Genomic DNA, 17,310 nt, shown 5'->3' with positions numbered 1-17,310 from the left:
GTTTTTCTTTGAAGGGCTTAGAATAGGCCATCAACGTTTGATTTTTTTGGGGTCCGACCAAGCCTCAGAACCAGGAACTACCATAACAGATGAGCTGTTGTACCAGTGCAGATAATATAGAAGCTCCTCATTCTGCTAATCGGCAGGTGTCCCGGTGGTAAGATCTTCACCAATCAAACATTAATAACTTATCCTAATAGGTCTTCATTGTTTAAGTACTGGTAAACCTCTTTAATTTTGTGGGCCATTTTGCATCTCAAAAAAATAAGCAAAAAATTAAGGCTAGGTTATTACCTGACTTCCATCACCTCCATCAAGTTCTGCACTTTATGTCCTTCTTCTTCTTCTTCATCATCATTATTATTATCATTAATAAATAACGTATCATATGAGATAATAGGAGAATGTGACAGAGGCCTGTAACGGAGCCTCCAACGCTGATGTGAATCAGGCCTAATCTCCTTGCACCACACATACACAACAGATCAACAATTGGTTTTGGACTATGGGTGAAACTTTTTTTAGTTTTAGCAGAATAACTACAGATCACTCTTCACTTAAAGGACATTTTCTCCTGCTGTAGTATTCATGCTGTATGTGTCCTCCACGTACAAAACCATAGTTGGAAGTGGCAACAGGAGCATTTACTAATTCAGCATCACTAAGAAATGAAGTTCAGAGATTGGACTAGATCTCACGAGATGTCCAGTACATTCAATCCCACCATAAAATTCTTAACCATGTATAAATATGTCCTTAGAGGCAATACCTTATGGTCACTAAGTTCAAGACTATGATGCTTATTAGCAAAGCATCAAATTCCGTTATCGCCAAGCTTAGGCAGGTCTTCTGTCCAGACTGAGATCTTAATTTCTCCTCATTGCTGGGTAGTGAGATACTCAGGGTTGACTGCAACTTTTTGAACTCCTTTACCTTTTGGAGCAGGTCATTTACTGTGAATTTCATGGATTGGTTGGTGTGCACTGACCCATGGTGACACATGAGATGGATTTGCTAAAATATACTTTGATAATGCAATTTCACACAATGACTTCATCATTTGTGCAGTAAAGTCCACACATCCATATCACGGCCCACACTCCACCCATAGATTAAAAAGCTGAATGTATAGGAAGGAACCCAAGCTGGGACGAGGGAGGTTATTCTGCTTCCATATAAAAGCATATTAAATTTGCTAATTTCTGTTGTCTCAGACAATCGAAATTCCAGTTGTCTGGAACACTGAATCTAAGAAAGCAGGAAAATTAATCTTCAAACATGAAGGTCCAAGAGGCATTGCCTCATTATTTTGGTTGGACACTTTTCTGATTATAATGCAGATAAATCTCAAATGTAATAAAACTAAAATAACACACACTAAGTATGAAACATAACAGGATATTGCAGGGAGATTAGATGGTTTCCTCTTACTACTGTATGGCCCAAGTGAATGGGCTGGTGAGAAGAGGACAATATGAAGTAGGGGGTGAGTGTAGGATTTAGATGTGATGGACAAGTCAGGGAATCCTTGAGCGTACAGATGAGAAGGGGAGGACAGTAATTGAGATCAGATGGACGGAGGAGCTTCTTACTAGGAATGACTGTGTGATCACTTTTTTGAAGATCAGATCAGTAAAGGATTAACTGGCATTTTATAGGACCACTTACTTACTATAAAAATGTCTCATTTATTTCCTGTTTTCAAGGAGCCCAAATTCCTTTGTCTAAACATCTCAGGCATAAAGAATATTGTTTTTGTTTAGACTTTTTTTTCTCCAGCACAATGAGAATTACTGACTTCTGGCTCCATTTCTAAAAAAGCTACCAGACTACAAGTATTAGGCTCCGTTCACATTAGCGTCATGGCTTTAGTTCTTAACGGAGCCTAGACAACTATTTATCCCAAACGAATCTCATTGACATAATGGGGTCCATCTGGATTTCGGTTGGGATTCTGTTTTTTCTCACGGCGAGAAAAGCGCTGCACACTATGGTACTGTACGCTTGACTTAAAAAAATGTATACGCAATACAAAAGTAACAAGGTCTGTAATAAGCGGTACAGGCATCCATGCTTTTGTGAAAAAAATACATTTGGATGACAAAGCATAGAAGGAGGATAAAAAAAGGGACCATTGTGTCATTAATCTTTATTAATGAAGTCAACAGAGTAATAGCACTTTCTATAAACTTTTGATATGTCATAGAGACATATCAAAAGTTTGGATCGTTGGGGGTATGGGTGCTGAGACCCTCAACCGTTGCTAAAATGAAGATGCAGAGCGCTCAGCTGAGCATCCTGCACATTCGGTTGTGATCTGTGCTTCTTTTTTGGCTGAAGACGACTCTCATAGAAATATCCCCCACTGATCCAAACTTTTGACATGCCTCTATGACATATCAAAAGTTTGCAGAAAGTGCAGTTGGCCGAATAGGGGAGACTGGCATGTGTGCTGGGTGCCAGGGAGCAACCACTCTGCCTTGGCCAGGGTATTTAGAGAAAGGGCTACAGAAACAAACTAAATATTTGCCCTGAGTGAAGGAAAGTCTTCCTACAACTCTGCTGTGAAGGTTGAGGAACAATGACAGTTTCTGCAAACTGCAACCTTTCATGAGCGTTGATGAATGTGACCGATGTACTTTGATGGAATGCTGCTGAATGCTGCACTACAAGCTGCTCCTCATTACCTGCCACATTGTGTGCAGCCTCAGCCTAAGATCTTTCTACTATCTTTCCAAAATGACTCTATAAATTCAAGCTCCAAGTCAAAAGCAGTATGGAAAAAAAACATTAATATAAGGTTTTTTTCTACTAACAGTAGCACAAATATTTCTAATAGTCTAGACTTAAAACACGTGCATGTGTTTTAGGATCCACAATTACATTTCTATAGCTGTTGTTGCTTTTTATGAATCTCCTTTCCCCTTTATTAGGCTGCGTCCGCAGCGTATCCGCCCTTTGCGCCGCAGGGAATTCAGGGCAGAAAACCGCATCAAACTCTGTTGGTCTCCTGGGATGATGCTTCATCCCATATGACCGCCGCTGCAGCGAATCACAGGCTGCAGCGGTCTCCTGGGATGAAATGCCATCCTAGGAGGATAGCCTGCTAGCAGGCCGGTAAGTGTTGCAGTTTACCACAACGGACATTTCGGGCGAAAAACTGCAGCACAGTTTGGTGCACTTTTTCATCTGGAATTCTCTGCGGCGCACAGGGCGAATACGTTGCGTATTATTACGCAGCGTATCCGCCCCGTGTGAACACAGCCTTAAACTTCATTTTCAGATTCATAAAACGCCTTGAAATGAGAGGCTGTTTTCCCTTGAAAACAGCTCTGTAATTTTCGGCCACTTCTTTTTGCGCGTGTGAACATACCCTAGGCTTATATGTAAACCTCAGCCAGCACACGGCTCTGAGCTCTGCACATAGGCATATATCTCTGCACAGTGTAAGGAATAGGGGGGATGCTGGTCTCACACTGATTTAGGCTACATTCAGACGACCGTGAAAAACGGCCATGCGACAGCTGTCACACTGCCATTTTCAGAACAATAGAGCTCTATGGATGCATTCACACTGCGGTTTTTTTAACGGCCCGTGAAAACTGGCCGTCAAAAAATAGGACATGTCCTATTTTTTGCCGTTTTGACGACCCCACGGCTCCCATAGAAGTCAATGGATCGGTTTTGACTGGCCATTTTTTAGGAATCAGTCCTTGTAACGACCGGTAAAAACTGATTCTGGCCGAGCATTCCCCGCACACAGCTCTGAGTCCGGGGAAGCCCTTGACATTACTGTCCATTTATGGATAGTGATGTTGGGTTTTCAACAATGGAATCCCCGGCCAGAGCATCGCAAGATCTCTGGCCGGGGACTCCAGTCTTGTAGATAGCACCCCTCCAAGTAAATAGCACACCCCTGCCTGAAGATAGCACCCCCTCATCCCCCGTAGATAGCGCCACTGTAGCTCCCTGTAGGAGCAGAATCCCCATATATGGACAGAGATGTCAGGTGCTCCGTCTATGAGCATAATCCCCGGCACGCTCTGGCTCGGGATTTTGCTCTCATGACGTCACTGTCTATATACGGACAGAGACGTCAGGGGCTCCTCTATGGGCGGATCCCCAGCCAGAGGGATTCCGCTCCTACAGTGAGCTTCAGTGGTGCTATCTACAGGGGAGGGGGGTGGTATCTACAAGGGGGTGTGCTATCTACAGGGGATGTGCTATCTACAGAGGGGGTGCTATGTGGGGGTGGCACTATCTACAGGGGACACTGTTCCGCTATCTACATGGGCACTGTGGCACTATGTGGGCATAGGCACTTTATATATGGGCATTATGTCCCTTTATATTTTGGCACTGTGGTACTATGTGGGTACTCTGGCACTATCTATAATAGGCACTGGCACTTTATATGTGGGCACTATGTCACTTTATATGTGGGCACTGTGCTACTATGTGCGCACTGGGGCAATATCTATAGTGGGCACTGTGGCTCTATGTGAGCACTGGCACTTTATATGTGGGCACTGGGGCACTATGTGGGCACTGTGGTACTATGTGGGCACTGGCCCTATGTGGGCATTATATACAATGGGTACTGTGGCACTATCTACAGGGACATTGCGGCATTATCTACATGGGCACTGTGGCACTATCTACAGGGACATTGCGGCATTATCTACATGGGCACTGTGGCACTATCTACAGGGACATTGCGGCATTATCTACATGGGCACTGTGGCACTATCTACAGGGACATTGCGGCATTATCTACATGGGCACTGTGATGTTTTCAGGGGGTTGGGACAAAAAAAAACCTGACAAATGAAATCCATCCTTTTTTTTTTAACAGCCATGAAAAACGGATAGCAAACGGATGACAAACGGCCATTAAAAACGGACAGGCGGACTGAGCATGGATGAAAATTTAGAGACACACTCATGCAAAGGGGCCATGAAAAACTGGCAGTTGATCATTTTTTAATGTCCATTTTTTTTCACTGTCGTGTGAATGCGGCCTCAGGCCCTAATGCACACAACCAAGGTAATTTTGCGGTCCATAAAACCACAGATCCGTTGTCTGAATTTGTGGTCTATTTGTCCGCAAAACACCTTCCGTAGTGCATCCGTGTGTCATTAGTATTCATGGATCCGCAAAAAAAAGGAAGGCTGGAATCGATGTCACCAGTTTGTCCCAACCCTGAGTAGGTCACATGTTCCGCAAATACGGACAGTAAAATGACATGTCCTGAGTTTTTGCAACCCCCACACGGATTCGTGAACATCACATTCGTGTGCATAGAGCCATATATATGAATGGGTCCGTGTGTTATCTGCAAAATTGTGGATAGCACACAGACCAAAAAACACGGTAATGCGCATTAGGCCTAATTGTAGGTCATGGGCATAAATACCAGGGTAGCAGGCACACCAGCTGCTATGGGATCCAACAACTAAGGGGGCCCTCAGGGGTAAGGTGCAGTTAGTAATGACTATAGATAATTAAAGGGGGAGTGGAGAACTGAATGGGGCCTCATTCAAAGTTTTGCTGTCGAACCCCATGATTCCTTGTTGTGCCCCTGCTGTGTTCATTATCCCACTTGTGCGACATTACTATGTGCATTATCCATCTAATCTGACATCAGTGTGTGCAATATGCCTGCACTGTGATATCAATGTTTTTTTCTTCTAGTACTGTGATGTCACTGTGTGCAAGGTGACATTTTTGTATGCATTATTCCTCTGCTATGTTATCATTGTGTGCATTATCCCTGCGCTGTGACATTCCTGTGCGGCTGTGCATTATTCTTTTGCTGTAGCATCACTGTGTGTATTAAATCTGCACTTTGACCTCTTTATTTTTCCTGTGCTGTGATGTCACCATGTGCATGGTGACATTTATGTATGCATTATTGCTTTGCTATGATATCATCGTGTGCATTATACTTGCATTGTGACATCACCGTGTAAATTATGACTATGCTGTGACATCACTGTGCACATTATCTCATTACAGTGACATCACTATTTCATGATTCCAATGACAATTTTTTTAAAGTTAAATAACCCTGTGACCATGTGCATTATATCTGTGTTATGACATCGCTGTGTGCATTATCCTTATGCATTAGGAAAACATGGCAAGGGAGTTGAAAATAATCATAAGTTTTTCATATTCTGAACTTATTACTAAAGGTGGAAATGGTGGAATGGGACCCTATTTGAAGTTTTGCTATGGGGCCCCATGGTTACATGTTACACCCCTGGTATATGGGGATTAGATTAGTGCTTGGCAGACTGACAGAGCTAGGAGCAAATATGGCTGATGGGAAAGTAGCTTCTTCTTGTGTCAGAAACTGGAAGCAGCAGAATGCTAATCATTGAAGAGAGACTGCTTGCAGTCATGGCACATACGTTTTAGGAACAATCAATTATTTTCATTTTTGGCTGAGGTTATGCTTTAAAGTAAATAGCCATCCTTGAGCGTCATGTTTTTCCCATTTAAATAGGTCCAGCTTACTGCATACAACTTATACACTGAACTCAATAATAAAACAGCATGCAGTAAGCTCCCTCTAGTGTTGGCTGCAGGAAGCCCGAATTTTATCATTTAGCTCTATGTCTATGCAGGGGATTTGGAGTTCTGTGTCCGATCTAGTTCAGACCTCTATAAAATACCTAAAAAATGTAATCAGCACAAAATGTCAAGATCACAGACATTAACCCCTTAAGGAAAAGCCTATTTTTGTCTTTCAGAACCAAGCAATTTTTTTTTTCATGTCTTCATCTATGCATTCCAAGAGCTATAACTTTTTTATTTTTCCATTGGCAAAGCTTTATGAGGGCTTGTTTACTGCGGGACAGGTTGTAGTTTTTATGGTTACTATTTTAAGGTACATATAATTTATTAATTTACTTTTATTAGTCTTTTTTGGGGAATGGAAAAAAACAGCAATTCTACAATTTTTTGGGGCGTTTCTTCTTTTACGCCGTGGGCCATGCAATATAAATAATATGTTAACTACGGTATATTATATGATTCAGTACAATTACGGGGATACCACATTTTTATATTTTTTTGTTCTGCTTTACTACTTTTGCTGCATAAAAGCATGTTTTATGGAAAACCCCCCAAAAATTTTTTGTGGTGCCACATTCTAAGACCTTAACTTTTCGATTTTTCCGTCAACGTAGCTGTATGGGGACTTGTTTTTTTTGCAGGACGAGTTGTTATTTTTTTTTGTCCATTTTGGGGTGAATATAGTTTATTATTTGAATTTCATAATTCTTCCTATGAGAGGAATGGTGAAAGAACAGCAATCCCGCTATATTTTTTGCGTTTTATTTATAACACACCGCGCGATGCTGTTTAAGTAATAGTCTATCTTTTTTCCATGGGTTATTACGATTGTGGTGATGCCATATATAAATTGTTATTAATTTTTACTATTTAAACAAAGTTATATATTATTTTAATGACAAAATGTTTTTTTCTTTTTTTTTTGGGGGGGGGGGTTATTTAATTTATTAAATACTTTTAAACGTAATAAAAAAATGTTCTTTATTTGTCCCACTAGGGGACTAGAAGCTGCGATCCACTGATCGCTTACATAATGCTTTGGAATACTTAGTACTCCAAAGAATTATTGCCTGGCCCCCGGCTGCCATTGAAAGTCATCGGCACCCTGCAATTGCATTATGGGGTGCCAATAGACTAGCAGAGTAACACCCCTCCCACTGTCAAACTCCTTAGATGCTATTGACCACGGCATCTACGAGGTTAACTGAGACAATTGGTTAGGCCCACCACTTACTTCCCACCGCTTTGTCAATACCTGCTGCAAGGAGTGAGCGGGTGAGAGAGAGGGAGCCCCCAAACAGCTTCCTGTGGGGGCACCAGCGGACGCTGATTCATGTCTTAATGTCCATACAACGTGAAACGGCAGCGCTGCAACACAAAGCTGTTAAGGGGGGACATCTTTTGTCGATCCTTAGAGCAGTTTTGTCAGGAAAATTTCTTGCCTTTTCTCTGGCCGTCTCTAAGCAAATTTGGTCTAGGGAAGGTCAGAGATTGGTCATCTTTATGACCTATCAGTTCCTGTTGCTGGATGAGAAGGCTTCTTTTCCCCCAGCAACAGCAGGTCATTGGTTTATTCTGGAACCCATAGGACCTGCTTTGTACATAACTTGTAGCTCAACGGCTGAGTGGCTGTCTCAGCTCACCCAGCCCTTGAGGAGTTTTAAGAAGAGGCGCACACTCCTGCCCCTTCCTCCTCTATTTTATGTTTTATAAATTTGTATGTTGTTTGTATTTACTATATTGTCACAGCCTCTTTGTTAAGAGTTTGGGTAAAGTCACTCAATTGTGGAGTGGACTATTTAGTGCTGGATAATTGTTAAGTTCAAGCCTGTGGCTATGCTCCTTATATTTGGTTTAATACGTTTGGAAAATTGGATTTTATGAAGGTTGAACAAATTAATATTATTTATTTAAACTTTAATAAAGAAGGCCATGGCCAATACTTTTCCACCGCTAAATTTGTCTAGGCCCATTTTTTTCATTTAGGTTTAGTTTTGTCTATAATCTCATGTTAGACCTAAAAAAAGTTTAAAAATTTGGAAATTCACCTTCTGGTAGCTCTAAACATTAATTATTTTTATAATAAGAATATATACACTCACCATACACTTATTTGGCTTCTCCCCAGAGTGCACTCTCATGTGAATGAGCAGTTTATAACGGGCATTGAAGGGTTTGAATCGTCTTGTACAACCAGCCCAAAAACACGTGAAATCCTCTCCTGTGCGCTGGTCAATATGTGTCTTCTCAATGTGCCTCACCAACTCTTCCTGCTGATCATAAAAGGCACAGCAATCTATCCAGCGACAAAGCTGTCTCCTCTCAGTGCCAAGATCATCCCGTTCATCAGGTGAAATAGTCTTTGGGGACATGGTGATTGTAAGATGAAGGGGGGAAAGAAGTCCTTGTGGATAGCTGTCTTCTGACTTTTGCTTCAGAAAGTTGAGCTTGCTACAGTCATTGGGAATTGTGTGTAGAAAGAGATTGGCACTGCCCTCTGAACAAGGCACATTCACCGGCTCAGGTGATTTCAGTTCATATCCTCCAGCACCTCGAAGCAGGCACTGTGCAGAGGAGGGCAATCCACAAAGACCCTCCGGCTGGCTTGCCTTTGGTGGGCTACAGTTAGGAACACCCCCAGAATTAAATTGAGTTCTAGGAGGGGAATTGCAATTTCTGTTCACGCAAGGTGACAATGATGTGTGAGCAGAGTGTATAATTCCCACAATTTCAACACTATCAGTGGAACATCCCCGTCTTCCACCAGACTGAAGCTGGGCAGAGGTAGAGTTGCTGCTGGCTGTCAGTGAGCCTGGGAAAGTGCTGTGTGTGGTGTCTAAAAAGTATGATGACAGACACTGTTTCAATCCATTGTGTGTCACCGCTGTGTCAGGAAGAAGAGATGCTCTTAACTCTGAGATGCCCGAGTGCCGTGATACTGTTGATAGATGAGAGAAGTCACAGGGACCCTCTTGCTTGATTCGACTGGCAGAGCGAGGCCCATTTAGACAAAAAGATATGGAGGTGCAATACCGGGCAGACCTGCAAGAAAAGGAGGGATGAAAACTCTGAACCTAAATATAATTAATCTGCTCTCTGGTATTTTTAAAGTGGTATTCCCATTTTAGACATTTATGGCATATACACAGGATATGCCATAAATGTCCGATAGATGTGAGTTCCATCTCTGGGACCTGCAGCTATCTCTAGAACATGGCCCCCTGACCCCAGTCCTAACCACTGACATTGTCGCTGGGCCTCCAGCCACTGAGTTACGAGGAGGCCGGCTTTTCCGGAAACACCGGAGCACGCTGTTTCTGGAACTCCCATAGAAGTTATTGAAAGTCATGGAAACAGCGTAGCACAGCTAGCTACGCTGTTTCCAGAACTCGGAAACCATTGAAACAGTGTAGCTTGCTAAGTCAAGCTGTTTCTGTAACTTCCATTTACTTCTATGGGCGTTCTGGAAACAGCGTAGCAAAACGTGCTCTGCTGTTTTTAGAAAACATGGGCACCTCGTAACTCAGTGGCCAGAGTCTAGCAACAGCAGGAGAAGGTACAACGGAGGTCAAGGGGCCCCGTTCTAGATATAGGTGCATGCTCAGAGGTTGGACTCCCATCTATCGAAAATGTATGCCATATCCCGCGGATATGCCATAAATGTCCGAAATGGGAATACCCGTTTAATTTCTTGACAAAATGTTAAACACATTTGTGAACTTGTAATTTCCAACTGACGTATCTTACTTTCAATAATAGTTCCTTATCTTGCGCAGTATATAATAATATTTATAATAATGACACTATTTGACCTTGATGCAATGGGGCACCCAACTTTCACAATGCCTATGGACTTGAAGTGTACAACTCTAGAATTTAGACCCATGCTAAATTTCTTAGCAAATGGATTCTACATCTAAGCCTCAATGGTAATTTTTGGATGTGCTCGCCCAAAAATGAGGGCATCTTATTCAAAACTCGATACATATGCAATGCATAGCTTGTTGATCAATGCTGCTATTGCAACATTCATATATTTTCCCTGATATCTTCATATATTCTCTATCCTTACTTTCCCAAAGACCAATTCCTACTGTTATGCTTATAACTACTTCCGGGTCTTTGCTTCTACCCTTCAACCTTCTTAAAAATGACCCGTCAGCCCTTCTGACATGTCTGTTTTAATAAAAACTTGTATTCACTATAAAACCACAATTCTGGAGCATCCTCACCATTGTGCCTTTCCTCTGTTATTCCTCCTGAAAATGTATAAATAAATTTACAACGTGGTAGTTGAACTAAAACTTTTCAATTTATATCTGCCCAACTCAAAACTCATATCTGTTACCTAATAATAAAAGCAGAAAACATCACATCACCTTTATCACAGGAAGTATCGCCATCGTACGCTGCTCTCTCCAATCTTACACACTTACTATGTCTCCCTTCAATATCACACCATTCAATACAAAAGTCTAGATGGATCCATAGAGAACTACATTGTGCTGATTCGTCTTTGATGTACAACCTGATTGGTGAGATTAAGAGAGGACCATGTAACAAGGACAATGAACCTTCTCCTGTGTAATGTGTCTCTTCGTCCTGGGAAAAACATTAGGGATGAGATGGAGAGAGGGGTCGAATTTCTGATGTATGAGCATCTCTCATCCCTTCATTATAGGAAGCACAATATGGTAACAAGTATCCGGCCTGACCCTTAACCTGTGCTTTATACTCTCCCTCCTAATTACTATTGTCTTATAATTGCCCTCACTGACAGAAGATGAGACTACATAATTACGCTACTCTCATTTTTATTATTCTTAGATAAGAGATATGGCATCTAGCCTGTATAATTCCTTAACCCCAAGAGCACATATAGTGTAACTCGCTCCATAGTCAGTTTTACGGTGTCTGAATATTGTAACAAGTCTTTTCTTACAGATCTCTCATTAGAGTACATACATTCATTACCTGTTATTTGTGTATTCAGCGTCGTCTGCACTCTCATAAGAATCCATAAGTTCATTAGAATTTCTGACAAGGCCAAGGAAACTGTCTCGTTCCTCTAGGACCGTGCTGGTCATTCCTTCAATTCCTATCAAACTTTTCTTCAGATTATACTGAGCATATCCTCCATTCACTAAAAAGGAATAAGAGCAGTAGAGAATCTGTAGATTCCAAAGTCATTGCTTCAGGGTCAATCAAATATAATCATGAATGAAGTGAATATTAGTAAAAACAATAGAATACAGTCTGTTCTACACAAAGCAATAGAAAAGTTTGTACCCTGCCTAATGCTATTGTATGTGCCACGCATATTTGCTATTCTAATGGACCTCAAACCTTTTTTTGGTGGAGCTCCTAATGTCAAAAATGGTGGTACAAATGTTGGTATATGGTGGTATATCTGGTAGATATGGGGGTTTAGCGGACAATTAGATGAACACAATTATAGAATTCCTCCCCCCATACTATGTCCATCTCCGAACACAACAGCTGTTTATGTTGATACCCAAACGTAGGAATGGAGACCACCATGTTACTGAAAGCTAGGTGGACATGAGAGGCAAAGAAAAGCTACTTGAGACATTGGATTTCCGATGCCCGCCATAATCTTTCCCGCTTTGAAACATAGATAATTGCATAGGAACAAGGTTGACATCTAAGCCCCATAGTGGTAAAGCTATCCCTATGTTTTTTGTTCTGCCAGAAATTATTTGAGGATGGGATGAGTGGAGTTTCAAGTAACTTCTGTAACAGCTAAATACATTCAATGTGACATATTATGACAGTGGATTTCAGATGACAGCTGTTCTATAGTGTCAGATCATCCAAGAAAATATCAGATGCTACTGTCACAAAATAAAGAACCAAAACTTTTTTTTTTAAAGTTTCTAGGTAAAGCTAAGGCCGGAAGAAAAACACATTGGAAATTACAAAAAAAGATATACATATATGCATGTGAGACTACATAGGTACAATATATTTAACATAACAGGGTATACTGAATGGACAACAAGTTCTCTACATGGGGGTGGAATTACCCATTACCATTGCCCAATGCCCATTGGGTTTGATCTCTCAAATTGTATGTATGTCTTACTAGTATGTAGCACAGCTTTGGTTGGTTGGATCATATCCTAATTTGTTTCAATAGTTGAAGAAGGAAGATTAGGACTAATCTACTTACATTATTCCTTTCCCCTAAGCGCCTACTTATGCCATTCAAGTAATGCTAGGATCACACTAGTATAAAAAGACTTGTCATCTTCCTAAAGGACAATGGTAAAAATCCTTTTTAATATGTGTCTAAAATAGAAATTAAGCAACTTTTCAAATAGCCTTGATTTTAAAATATCCTACCATTTATATATACAGCTCCTACGTGTCTCCATGGTTACGGACTACAATCAAACTATGTGTAGTCTTATCTTGCAGTCATGTGTTACTCTTTTTCATCTGCCCCCTCTTCTACTGCCTGTAGGTTATCAAGAAAAGGGGGCAGAGGTGGAGTGGAGTAATACAAGACTGAAGGATCAGACTACATACAGGATTTGTTTGAAGTCTGTAACCATGGAGACACATAGGTCTTCCAAAGAGCTGCATACACGAAATGGTAGAACATTTTTAATCAAGACTATATGCAGACTTTCTTCCTTTTTTATTGTACATGCCCATTTTCCAAAAAAAAAAAGAAGAGGTTGCTGTCTCAGGGTGGGGTCAGGATTTACAGGCTGTAGAGCACATATATGTTTTACTGATAACTCTTTTAGTGTTTTCAGTATTGCGTAATAAACAAAATTGTAAAACTTTCTACATATAGTACATCTATCCAGTTTTAGCAATACATACAACAGCAAATTCATTATAACAAAACTTCTAATTGGCCCACAAAAATGTTAATGTTTTACATTTTTGTCATCTTACAAAAAATCTCATCATCTACCGAGACTGAGGCTGGTTCATAGTTTTCTTAATTAAAAGCTCATGAGAAATGACAAGTTAAAGTGGAACTGGCATATTTCACTAGGAAAGTGTGAAAGCTTTGTTCTGCTTTCACAAGGTTTACGTTTTTCTTTATTGTATATTTCGTGTTCTAATATTTGGTTCTAATGTATGGCTCAATGGGGCAAGAATAGGATTTGTACACCACACCCCCATTTTTAAAGTATCCCTGACCTAGATACTAAACAGACATGTCTACATGTTGAGCAAATGGCGCAATATATGTAGCATGCATTACACTTTTATCTGGTCCCATAAGTACTCAGAAAGCTCCACAGACTCATATGAATGTCATCAGTGTTTTAGTAGGATCTGGCAGTAGATACGTAGTACGAACGTAAATGCTGACTTTTACTTGGAAAACTCTGCTGGAGAAGTCTATCCATCTTTCTGATATGATGACAGGGCATTGCGAAAATAATTGTACAGGCATAAATGGCAATGGATGCCCGCCGACTCCAAAGCTAAGTACAGCATTAAGAGAAATGAGTGTTAGATCTACTAATATGAGAATTTCTGCCATGACAGCTGCAATAGGTTTCAACAATCTCAAACCACTTCTGCAGGAATAAAGACAACACTGGCATGAACCCAATAATTAGATTTTCTTAAATTAAATTCATAATAATGATATAGTATTAAAGTCTGTGGATTTGTCTGGGAAGATAGCTGCTAGTCAAACACTATATGATGTGTATGGCCCGCATTAGACTCTCTAGACAATGAAGATGATCATCGATGTACCCTAATGAAAAAGAGCTAAAAGACTTTAGAAATATATAGGTAACCATTGCCCAAAATTATCCCACTGGTGCCTGAAGACCATGATAATCTGGGGTAAACGTACTGCACTATACAGAAACCATTAATGCTGTATCAGAAGATATGGATGAGTCTGAAAACAAGGATAAACCATTTTGGGCAATGGCTCCAGGGTAAATTGATTGGTTCTATATACCATCTGATGTTCTTTAGGTCATGTTGTGAAAGCTGTATGAATCCTCTATCTGTGCCAGGGAGACTGTCCAGGATCACAATAGATTTTTTTGGCACCTTCAATAAAGTCAAAGAATAGCATCATCCAATTATTACTTTATTTTTATTAATTTGGCCTAAATTATTATGTGCTTGTAAAGCTGGAATACATCCTTAGTATTGGGTGGGGACAGCAGAAAGAGGAGTCCTAGAGGCCAAATTTCAAAAGGAAAATCTTACATGTCTCATTACTATTCAATACACGTTTGGCAATCCAAAAACACCCTCTCAGCACCCCATCAGCATCACTTTCTTTATAATAATAATAATTATCATTTAAGAACCAGACACAACCTTGGACACTATAGATGCGCAAGAATGACAAATTGTCAGAAAATCTTTCCCCAGTGTTTGTTCTTAGGGGCTTGAGAAAGACCACACAATTACGATTGGTCGAAACGTTGCTTTTTTTGCTACTGATGTTTTAAAAATGAATACCATGTGGAACATGCTGGAGATGTGCGCTGTTGTCCAGACACTGGTGGAAAGATTACACGAAATCGGTAAAGGTTTATCTGATATATGACGACATAACACTATCCCATATACCGGGGCTTGTGCTGCTTCACACTTCTCTTTTTATAAAATTGACAAACCCTGTCTTAGAGTAGAGTCCAGGCCTATTGGTAAATACTGATCTCTAACCTAATACCACTTTAGGACCACAATGTTACCACGTCCTACGGCTTAGATCTCTCATGTGAATAATGGAATCCTAGAATTTGGCATCCCGGCAAGAACAAATGCAAAACATTAAGGATGAGTCCTGGTCACCATGACTTTTAAGATGGTGGGACATCAATTTACTCTTTACAATCTGCATTATTCTCACACTAAAAGAAACAGCGGGGAAAACATTTCCAGCAGATATTTTTAAAACCGATTCCTATAAAAAAAAAAAAAATTGCATTTTTGGGGCTGGATTTATGTTACATACAGTTTTTTTAAATAACATTTTATCCTTTTTGTAATGAATGGAGAGAAAAAAAACAACACAAATATGCCATGGATTGGGCAGACTGTGGTTAAAAGGAACAGGTCCATAAAACTGCTGTCCCCACTAATTTATGTGTGTGAACGGGATTTCATATATTCCCATTCACACTCAGAAATACCTTGTTGGATGTTTTATGAGGACACTCTAGCATACAGTATTTATGTGGACACTCTAGAACTGTTTTTAATGAAACGCACGCACTTCACGGGATGCCCTCATTATAGGCCATTTGGGAGCAGGGCTTATGTGTTAAAGGTCTCCCTGAAAGCAATACTCAAAACTGGACAATTTCAATATATTGAGTCATAAACATCTCCATAATCTACAATTACGTGGCATGTCCCTTTCTCAATGTATCTCAAAAACATTCCCACATCAACACAGAAAAATCAAAATCAATATTTAACATTGATTCCTACACACATTTTAAAATGTATCCATCATTTTTTTACTACCCATACACAAAAATCACAAGTAGGATACTACAACTCCCACTGGGAACCAGAACAAAGGGGCTGTAGCGCTCTCGAGCACTGTCCCCTTCGTCGCTTGTTGGCCTCCCGCGCCTTCACATGGGAGATGCATTGCGCCATAGACTGGAACATTCACAATGACTATTCAGAGGACAGGTCGGATAATGACACCATTTCTTGCAGGTCCCTTTGTATCGACAGGAAGCTGTCCAGATAACACATTGGGGATAAGAAATAATGCCAGAACTTTCAGTTTCTGCCTGAAGTTACATTTTATATACAAAGTAATCTAAAATATATTTATTGAAGCAGTATGTACAAAATAAACAGCTTTATGAAATGTCCTATGTTTATTACATTTTAATTAAAATATGTGGCTCCCCTACAGGGCTTTAGAACTTGGGTTTTCAAACTATCAGTCTGCCAACTTTTTCATTGTAAAAACATTGTACTATGTTCTACTACTATATAACTTTTTTCCCCTCGAATAACACACACACGCACACACACACGCACATGCACACGCACATGCACACACACACACGCACATGCACACACACACACACACACACACATACACATATATAAATTAATTTTTTACACCGTAATACAGTATATATTTCACTTTTTTTTTTAATCCATATAAACCACAATCGGTTTTGGACAACCTTTCAGTGGTGCAGAGTCTTAATACCGAACCAATAGAGGTACATGAGAACATACTGTGCCTCCATATTGCCTCCTATTTCTTACAAAGGCACACAGAGGTTTTAACAGTAAGATTTATACAGAATTCGACAGAAAATATTAAGGCATGCTCCATCAGATGTCGTATTATGGAGGCATTCAACACTATAAGCATTGCTTACCCGGGAGACTACACCCATATGGAGATATCATACGGCAACACATGGACAGGGTCTTAGTGTGCCACTGTACGGGCTGCGTGTACAAAGCTCTTCTGTGTGTATGAGCCCTAGGAGGGATCCCTCTCCCATTTTGTGATGTATCCACAATAGTATCTTATATAAAAAAAAATCTCAAGCAAGCTTAGATTTTTTGCAACCCTCATAAGGTCGCTTCGTAACTTGTGCACAAAATTAAGTCACCATGTAGCCTAGGTGGTAAATTGCATAATTGTGCAACATTCTTGTGATTTGTATTTGTCATGTAACACTTGTGCTAAAGTCATGCAACAAAAGCTGCCATGTAGC

General features: G+C 40.4%; 1 protein-coding gene across 1 annotated transcript in view; it reads right to left on the bottom strand.

The window, feature by feature from the left end:
- The window catches only part of GLIS1 (GLIS family zinc finger 1), a 50,297-nt gene extending 37,316 nt beyond the window's left edge, over nt 1–12,981 (bottom strand). The window contains exons 1-3 of the mRNA XM_075832154.1: nt 12,972–12,981; nt 11,558–11,726; nt 8,686–9,625 (exon numbers count right to left, since the gene is read on the bottom strand). Coding sequence (XP_075688269.1) covers nt 8,686–9,625; nt 11,558–11,726; nt 12,972–12,981 — 1,119 coding nt within the window. The remainder of the gene's footprint in view (nt 1–8,685; nt 9,626–11,557; nt 11,727–12,971) is intronic.
- Between the last annotated feature and the right edge of the window lie 4,329 nt (nt 12,982–17,310).

This window comes from Rhinoderma darwinii, chromosome 7 (assembly GCF_050947455.1).
Source record: "Rhinoderma darwinii isolate aRhiDar2 chromosome 7, aRhiDar2.hap1, whole genome shotgun sequence".
Taxonomy (NCBI): Eukaryota; Metazoa; Chordata; class Amphibia; order Anura; family Rhinodermatidae; genus Rhinoderma; species Rhinoderma darwinii.
The sequence above is the reverse complement of the archived record's forward strand: the minus strand, read 5'-3'. Positions and strand labels throughout refer to the sequence as shown.